The sequence below is a fragment of the Phoca vitulina genome, unplaced genomic scaffold (assembly GCF_004348235.1).
Source record: "Phoca vitulina isolate PV1807 unplaced genomic scaffold, GSC_HSeal_1.0 scaffold11, whole genome shotgun sequence".
In the NCBI taxonomy this organism is placed as follows: domain Eukaryota; kingdom Metazoa; phylum Chordata; class Mammalia; order Carnivora; family Phocidae; genus Phoca; species Phoca vitulina.
The window spans coordinates 4,808,417-4,818,396 of record NW_022589714.1 but is presented as its reverse complement, the minus strand read 5'-3'; the positions used below and the strand labels follow the sequence as shown (position 1 = coordinate 4,818,396).

Genomic DNA, 9,980 nt, shown 5'->3' with positions numbered 1-9,980 from the left:
TTTTTTTTTTTTTAATTTCAGGCTCCTTTAGGTGTAGAATTTTTGAGTGGCTTTGATCTCTTCCATAGCTAATATAATTTAATGTATAAAACCATCATCCTCAGAGGAAGGGCTATCTCTTTTTTTAAGTGTAAATATTCAATAAATGTGGCACTGCTTTTAAGCATTTGGCTATAACTACATAAAATTTTACTAAAGTAGAAAGCTTGGCACCCCACCTAGCCCACAGTGAGGGCTCAGTGAGTACTTTGCTCATCATTTATTCATTCTCTTCCAGGCTTGAATGTGGAATGTAAGAACCAATGCTTCTGGAATATCAAAGCAATGCCCAATTTTAGTTGAGGACAACAATGCTCTTTCCTTAGCCACCATTCAATTATAACCTAGTTGCCAGGGACTAATAAAATGTACTCTTTTTTTGGCTAGGTATAAGCCAAGTGGATAGAAACTTCAGGCTGGGGAGGATTTTGTCTTGCTCAAAACTTACAGCAGTGTCTCTAATGTATTTTCCTAATTTTGCACACTTCTCCCAGTAGAAAGTGTCTGGCCAAACATCTTCAATATATGCATAATTATTTATTTATAAATGTTATACATTTATTACCATACTAATGTATATGTACTTTTAAAAAAAAAGTCATCAAAGGGGTGATATAAAAATGAATAACGGTAGCAGTTCTTGTTTTCTTTCCTCACCCCAACAGATTGTTTTATAACTAGCCCACTGGTTAGTTATAAAACTAGAAGTCTTGGTGGAATCAATGTTCTCTGGGGTCACTGAGTACAGGGAACCCCAGCTCACCCATTGGCTCACTCCCTTCAATTAATCTTATCAAAAGTAACTGGCTTTAAACTTTTAAGAAAAAATTAGAATCCAATGATAGAATGATGATTTAAAAGGCTTTATTTCCAGAGGAACCAACTTTTTATGGTCATGCTAAATGCTGTACTTCACTCCAAATGAAAAGAACTAGACTTCTGATTATACTGTAGGATAAAGAGAAAGGCAATAAAGCTGCAGTGTCCTCGAAGCATGCCAAAAGGAGTATGGTAAGGAAAAAGAGGGTTTTATCTCACAAGGCCATAAACACTGAAAAAATTAATTTTTTACTCCAGGAAATCAGCAGTCATCAACATGCTCTTTGCAAAACATTAAGATTTGTGATAATAACAAGTACTGCAATGGCACTCCGTGTGGTTCTCCACTTTGGCATTTCCCATCACTGTGGCCTAAAGGGAAAGGGAGAAAAAAAAAATGGATGGATGGATGGATGGACAAAACTGAAAAATGTTAAATAAAATTGTCTGTAACCAGCTGGACTAAATAGATGCTTGTTCCATTTGCACATTCTCCATTTCAGCTAATATTTCACTCTAAAAGATTAGGTTTGCACTGTGTGTGTATGTTATACTCTCTTCCAACCTACCCTTCATCACCTCCACAGCTGTTCCTGTCATTCTGAACAAATCTAGCCTAAATCAAAAGGTTACTTTTGATTTAAGGGAACAAATCCCTGTACCAATGTCAAGCAAAGGATGGGTCATTCGACACCTCTGACATTAAACCCCATGGATATGTTCTGGGGACATTTCTCAGGTTGGACTGTTAGAAAACTTCTGGGGCCTTCTAAGTTCTCACCTTGGTAAATGCTTTGGCCACACAGCATGTGGCTTCTGAGGTGATGTTCTTTGGGACCAACATTGTCTTCTTGGACCTTGCTGGAGTGGGATATGCTCTGGAGAAGCAGCAACCCATGCATTGATAAATTGGGGCACCCAACTTGGAGAAGTATTTGTTTTCCTTTAGCTTGCATTCTGGGCAACCTATCACCAAAAAAGGCAAAGAGTAAAATAATCCAAGAATAACTCAAAAAGAAACAGCAGCACCTGGCTAAGGTGGTAGAGCATGTGACTCTTGATCTAGGGATCCTAAAATCCAGTGCCACGTTGGGCATAGAGTTTTTTTTTTTTTTTAATTGAAAAATAAATTTAAAAAAAAGAAACTGAATTTTCCCTGATTATGAGATGGTAGATATTCTTTTTCCATTGGAAATAGAAGAAAAATAATAAACACTTTTTGGCTGTTAACTTTCATGCATAGTATCTATTTGTACTGATTATATTTATTTTCACAGGAAATAATTTTTGCAGATATGCATGGGAGATCTCAAGAGTAGTAGCTTCTCACATAAACATAAAAAAAAGAGTAGTAGTTTCTGTCTCTTCAACCATGGATTCTCTATCCCAATGCTAACAGCATGCCTATAGGGAGCACAAAACTTGACAGATAAAAACACCATGCTCACCTGAAAGGAGAATTTTGCCCAGAGGCAAAATATTTTCCCCTTTAGAACATGCTATTGTTTTCCCCCATGGAAACTCCAAATATTGACAGAGAAAAATATGTCAGAATTAAGAAAGCTTGGTGAGTGGAGAGCCTGATATTAGATGGAGCATCCGCACTTGAGAACTGGGATTAAAATATTATCAATTGTCTAAGAAAAACCATAACCAATAGTAGCTCACAGTTTCATAGCATAAGGAATTATATCAGCTACTATATGAGGTTTTTCAAACAATACAGCAAAACAAATGCACTGCATAAAATGGTTTTGTTTTTCTCACTTGTTAACTGATGTGAAAATTCATCTACAAAGGCAATGTTAAAATCTTCTCAAATCTTCTAGGAGAAATGTAAAAAAAAAAAAAAACTGAGCTAACTGAATAAAGAGTGTTTTCTGCTTATAAAACTCAGATAAAGAATAATAAGGAATATAGTTCAGATGAAAATGTACATGCTGCTATTTAAATGGACATGTTAGATAAATCTTCACTATACATTTTCTGAACCTAATTTAACTTTATGTTTACAATCTAAAAGTGCCTGGATATATATCCAGCAGCAAAGATTTATCACATTTGAAAAGGAGGTGGAAATGTAGTTAATGGAGTTATTGATGTACATCTAGAAATGTGTGTTTTTCCTATTACTGCAAATCCTTTTGGTCACATACCCTGCATTGCAAACTCTCCATCAGGAAAGGAATGGAGAATATGCAGAAACACAGACAATGTGGCCAGAATGACAGCTGCATATTTTCTGTAATAATCCATGGCTCTCCTGCAAAACAGACAAGGAAAACAAAGTTACTCTAAAATTGGCTTACCAGTCATAAAAACAACTAGTAGGTTTAACATTACTACTAATAATAGTCATCAGTGTCTTGACCCCTTAGCTTACAGCTCCAAACACACTCTGGAGCCATCTAAATAAGAAAGCAATTTTTCCTTAGGAAAGAGCTAGGGAATCGAATCTTTCCATTTCACGTATAAACTAATAGAATTGGACTTGATGCTAATAAAAAATTATCTTTTTAAATATATCATTCTCCTAAGCCTCAGTATGCTTATTTGTAAGACATGAAACTTAAACTAGATAATGTCTAAGAAGACAGAGAGAGAGATAAGCTTATGTAAAATAGATAAGCTTATATATGATATATAAAATGTGTAAGCATTTGAGTTCATCCTTCCCATTCCTACTTTCCCAGGTAGGAGAACAGAAGGTAAGGACAATGTCTTTCCTGCTTTTTATTCACTGGTGGTAGTGAGCTCTAAGGCTCATTATCAGTGTGCAACAGTAAATGTTAGCTCAGCAATGTGGCAAGAGTGGACAGCAGAGAATGTTTATCGAAGTTTTCCTAAATGCATTTCTTGACTTATTTATACCTGTAGATACAGCTTTACCTAAACATTTTGAGTGCATAAGATCAGGCTAGCCAAGGTCAGCTGTGATTGACCGTATCCAGCATTGACCTCATCACACCTGAGAATGGGGCGACAGGGAATTGGATTGTATCCCTACAAAACTTCATATAAGATATTTATTTCTACAAATACTTCATATAAGATAAAATGGGCAAGTTTTTATTCCTATTTTTTAAGTGAAAATGTTATGGATTACTCATGTTCATACCATGAGAGATAAGATGAACAGAGCATCAATTACCAATAAAAAGACAATTCAGAACATTTAAAGGAGAATTAGCACCAACTTTACAGAATCTCTTTTAGAAAATAGAGGAAGAAGGAATAGTTCCCAACTCATTTTTTGAGGCCACGATTACCCTGACACAAAAACCAGACCAATTCAGTATGAAAGAAAGAAAGAATGAATGAACAAAAGAAAGAAAACGAAAGACCAGTATACCTCATGAAATTAGATGCAAAAATTAAAAAAAAAAAAAATCCTAAACAAAATAATAGCAAATTGAACCCAGAAATGTATAAGAAGATTTGTATATGACCAACTGCAAATAATTCACATATGCAAGGTTGGTTCAATATTTGAAAATCATTTAACGTAATCTACCATATCAATAAGATAAAGAAGAAAATCATGTGATATATCAGTTGACACAGAAAAGCATTTGACAGCATTCAATACTCTTTCATAATAAAAAGTTTCCACAAACAAGAGTCAAAAGAGTTTTCTCAACTTGATAAAGAACATTTACAAAAAACCTGCAGCTGACATCATACCTAATGGTGAAAAACGAATGTTTTCCCCCCAAGATCAGCAACATGGCAAGAATGCCCACTCTCACCTGTTATTCAGTATACTACTGGAAGTTCTAGTCAGTGCAATATGGCAAGAAAAAGAAATTAAAGGCACACAAATTGAAAGGGAAGAAATAAAATTATCTGTATATGTTAAAAAAAAAAAAAAAAAAAAAAGGAACCTACAGAAAAGGTCCTGGAACTAATTAGTGAGTTCAACAAGATTGCATGACATAAGATCAACACACAAAAATGAATTGCATTTCCTCATACTAAAAACAATTATGTGAAAACAAATTTAAAACATAATACCATTTACAATTGCTCCAAAGAAAATAAAATACTGGGGCACCTGGGTGGCTCAGTCGTTAAGCATCTGCCTTTGGCTCAGGTCATGATCTCAGGGTCCTGGGATTGAGCCTCGTATCAGGCTCCCTGATTGGCGGGGAGCCTGCTTCTCCCTCTCCCACTCCCCCTGTTTGTGTTCCCTCTATCGCTGTCTCTCTCTCTCTCTGTCAAATAAATAAATAAAATCTTTAAAAAAAAAAAAAAAGGAAAGAAAATACTTAAGTTTAAATCTACCAAAATATATATAGGACTTGTATGCTGAAAATTATGAAATAAATTAAAGAAAACCTAAATAAATGGAGAGACATACCAGGTTTATGAATTGGAAGACTCAACATGGTAAAGATGTCAATTATTTACAACTTGATCTTTTTATTGAATGAAATGCCTATCCAGACCCCAGAACAGCTTTTGTAGACATAAACAAGGTTATTGTTGAAAGCAAAAGATCTAGAATAGCTAAAACAATTTAAGAAAGAAAGTGGGAGGACTCACTATTCCCAGTGTTAAGACTTAGTATACAGCAACAGTAATCAAAACTGAGTGATACTGGCAGAGGGATAGATACATAGACCAGTAGAACAAAACAGAGAACCCAGAAATAGACCCACACAAATATGGCCAGCTGGCTTTTGACAAAGATGCCAAAACAATTTAGCAGGAATTCAACCTTTTCAACAATGGCTGTCGGTACAACTGGACATCCATAGGCAAACAAACAAAAATTGAATGTAAACCTCATACCTTGTATGAAAATCATTGAAAATGAATTATAGACAAATGTAAAATGTGAAACTATAAAATTTTTATTAAAAAATAGAAAAAAAATTGGCGGACCAAGGACTAGGTTAAGAGTTTTTAGAGTTAACAACAGAAACATGACCCATAAAAGAAAAATTAATAAATTGGACCTCATCCAAATTATGGGTTAATCCTTTGTTAAGAAGATAAAAATACAAGGCATAGACTTGAAGAAAATATTTGCAAGCCACATATCCAACAAAGGGCTAGTATCTAGAATAGACAATAAGCTCTCAAAACTCAACAGAAAAAAAAATCCAATTAGAAAATGGGTGTTGCAGGGGCACCTGGGTGGCTCAGTCTGTTAGGTGACTGACTCTTGGTTTCCATTCAGGTCATGGCCTCAGGGTCATGACATTGAGCCCCACATCAGTCTCTGCACTCAGCAGGGAATCTGCTTGAGATTTTTCCACTCCATCTCGTCTACCCTTCCCCCACTCTCTCTCTCTCTCTCAAATAAATAAATAAAATCTTTAAGAAAGAGAAAGAGAGAGAGAAGAAGAAAATGGGTTTTGCAGCAGAAAGGATATCTAGATGGCAAATACATACAAGGAAAGCATTTAACATCATCAGCCATTAGTAACATGCAAATTAAAACCACAGTGAACTAGTATATATCCATGAGAATAACTAAAACAAAACATAATAATAATACCAAACGCTGGTATGGATGCAGAGAAACAGGATAATTCAAACATTGTTGGGGGAAAATAAAATGAAAAATCATTTGGGAGTTTCTTTCTTTTTTTTTTTTTTTTAAGATTTTTATTTATTTATTTGTCAGAGAGAGGGAGAGAGCACACAAGCAGTGGGAGCGGAAGGCAGAGGGAGAGGGAGAAGCAGGCTCCCTGCTGAGCAGGGAGCCCGATGTGGAACTCGGATCCCAGGATGCTGGGATCATGACCCGAGCCGAAGGCAGGCGCTTAACCAACTGAGCCACCCAGGCGCCCCATTTGGGGGTTTCTTATAAAACTTACCATATAACCCAACAGTTGTACTCAGGCATTTATCTCAAAGAGATGAAAATTATGTTCATACAAAACTTGTATACAAAGGTTCAGAGCAGCTTTATTTATAATAGGCAAGAACTGGAAACAGTCCAAACTGCTTTCAATAGATAAATAGTTATAGAAGCAATAGGACATCCACACCAGCGAATACTATGTGGCAACAAAAAGAACACATTATTGATACACATGCAAGGCAGATAGATCTCAAAGATATTGTGTTGAGTGAAGGTTGCATGCTGCATGATTCCATTTATATAACACTCTATATAATAAAATAAAATTAGAGAGATGCCAAATAAATCAGCAGTTTTAAGGAGTTAGTGTTGGGGAGGGAGTTGAGGCGGGGATAAGTGTGGCTATAAAGAGAGCCACATGGTGATGGAACAGTTCTGAATCTTGATTGTGAAATTTGTCACACTATTGTACACACGGGATAAAATTGCGTGGAACTACACACACATTCACACACACATACACGCGCACACACACAATACCAGTGAAATCTGACTAAGCTCTGTGGGTTGTACCAAAGTCAATTTCCTGGTTTTCACATCCTACTACAGCCAGGCCCAGTATTATCTTTGGGAGAAACTGGCTGAAGTATACCCAGGACTTCTCTGTACATATTTTTGCAACTTCTAAATCTATAATTTTTCAAAACAAAAAGTTTATTTAAAAAAAAAAGGCATTCTAAAATAAGATTTAAAATTGCATGAGTCAAAATTTGTGGTTATTTTTCATGCAGATTGACAGAATGAGGCCATATTTTTGCCAAAGGTTTATATCAACCTATACATCTTTTAAGAAAAAAAATTGTCAGCAGAACTAACAGTTTATAATATAGAAAAACAAACCGTATAAATATAGGTACGGCTAAAACAAAGGTATGTTATTATTTCTCCCTGACGTATATACTTATACATAAGTAATTATAGGTTTTATTTATCTCCACACCTAATTAGCACCAAACAAACACTGTTCTAAGTTGGTGGTTCTCAAGGTGTGATCTGGGGACTCTCAACACTTTTCAGTGAGTTTGTGAGGTAAAAATGATTTTCATAGTATTCTAAGATACTATTCACCTTTCTCATTCTCAGCCTCTCATGAGTCTTCAGAGAAATTTTCTAGAGGCTACATGACATGTGCAATTGCAACAGATGGAGTAAAGATGCACATGGGAATCTAGCTATGTTCTATTAGGCCAGTTTTTCAAAAAAAATTATAGAAAGATAAAACCATGCCACCTTTCTTACTAATTTTTTTGTTTTGGAAGTTGTCATTTTTTTATAAATGTATATTTGTGTTAACATGTGATGGGTTAATTCTTACTGTTTTAAAATGAATACATATGTTAAAACTTTTTCTAACATTTCTAAATCAGTAAATATTGAGAAATATAACTTCATAAAAAATTCTTTGGACTCTTCAACAATTTTTAAGAACATAAACAGTTTCTGAGACCAAAAAGTCCGAGAACCACTGCTTAAGTGATATACAAAGCCACAAGGAAATTTTCAGAATTGAAACTGGTTTCCTTTTTTAAACTAGTATCATTTTTGTGCTTTGATATTGCAGCTCATATATTATGAAAATTCAGCATTATGCAGCGAACAATTATATCAGAATTAATTCAGAGAGAAACATTTATAACAAGATTGCAGAATGTGAGAGTATGAAGTCAACGCACATTTCAGAATCTGCTTTATGATAAAATAAAGAGAAGATTGAAAAAGCAGAACCAAAGTCACCATTGCTGTAGCTTTCAGTAACAGAAGTGAATTTATCTTTATTTGATAAAGAAATGGGATTAATCAAGCAGAAAAGGATTAACCTTCAAATCTTGAAAACATTTTAGTAAATATTTTTATCATTCTAATCACCTTTAGGTCCATCTGTTTTGGAATTTGGGAGAAAAACATCAGGACAGGAAAAATAATTACGTTCAGCTGGGATTTATGCTATTTTGCACAATATGCTCAATCTAAATCAGAGTTCCTCACCTCAGCCTCTTTTGGCATTCCGAGTGAGTACCTTGCAGACATCACAGACTCTGTACATCTGACCCCACAGTGCATCTCCAATGTGCACTCAACATGCTCTTACCTCCCGCCACCTGCCACATCAGAATGGTGTGAGTCTGAGAGAATGTATGTTTTCTCAGCTTGGCCGGGAAAGCCTCTCTCCTCCATCTCAGTCCATCCACCTCGGTCCTTTAAGGAGCTGCCCAGCCACCAGCTTCCCTGTGAAGGTTTCAAACAACCCCAAAGCCAGAATACATAATTCTCTCCATTGCATCCACCTACCGTTTTGCTTAGAATTCTTAGATGAAGTTCCGCAATCTGCCCTGACTCTAGCCAGTTATGTACATGTTGGTCTCTCCATTTCTGCAAAAACCTCCTAAGGGTAGAAACTATGCCCCTCTGATCCACCACCATCCCCGGCCTAGAGTCTTGCGCAGGGTAGATGCAATTATGTTGCACTGGGACTTTAGAACAGCAATAATAGTATCGACCCAAAGTTGCTAATGTAGAACGTCATGAAGGAACAAGATAACTCTTGAATGGGGACTTAGAATAAATGTTTAATAAAGTAAAATAATTTCAAATAATAAATTCATTAGAGACCGTATGTTCTCACAGAATTCCCTAATTTGTAGCTGGCCAATATGTGAAACTATAAGTATTAAATATGCCACAGATAGAAGCCACTCTATGCTAAGATATAAAAGTCATAAGAATTAAAAGAAAGCATCCGGGGCACCTGGGTGGCTCAGTCGTTGGGCGTCTGCCGTCGGCTCAAGTCATGGTCCCAGGGTCCTGGGATCGAGCCCCGCATTGGGCTCCCTGCTCCGCGGGAGGCCTGCTTCTCCCTCTCCCACTCCCCCTGCTTGTGTTCCCTCTCTCGCTGTCTCTCTCTCTCTTTCTCTCCATCAAAATAAATAAATAAAATGTTTTTAAAAAAAGAAAGCATTAATAAAAAGCATACGTAAGAGCTTCAAGGTTTAAATTGGGTGTCTCATCTCTGAGTTTACATCAAACTATATGTGTGCACAAATTTAAATTCTTGATAAGAGGGGCGCCTGGGTGGCTCAGTTGGTTAAGCGACTGCCTTCGGCTCAGGTCATGATCCTGGAGTCCCGGGATCGAGTCCCGCATCGGGCTCCCTGCTCGGCAGGGAGTCTGCTTCTCCCTCTGACCCTCCCCCATCTCATGCTCTCTCTCTGTCTCATTCTCTCTCTCAAATAAATAAATAAAATCTTTA

The 9,980-nt window shown here is 36.3% G+C and overlaps 1 protein-coding gene across 1 annotated transcript in view; it reads right to left on the bottom strand.

Moving 5' to 3' along the window:
- Positions 1-945: 945 nt before the first annotated feature.
- Positions 946-9,980, bottom strand: part of CGA (glycoprotein hormones, alpha polypeptide) — a 17,579-nt gene continuing 8,544 nt past the window's right edge. Inside the window, exons 2-4 of the mRNA XM_032410135.1 lie at positions 3,015-3,121; positions 1,640-1,824; positions 946-1,230 (exon numbers count right to left, since the gene is read on the bottom strand). Of these exons, the coding sequence (XP_032266026.1) occupies positions 1,153-1,230; positions 1,640-1,824; positions 3,015-3,114 (363 nt within the window). The 5' untranslated portion in view covers positions 3,115-3,121 and the 3' untranslated portion in view covers positions 946-1,152. The remainder of the gene's footprint in view (positions 1,231-1,639; positions 1,825-3,014; positions 3,122-9,980) is intronic.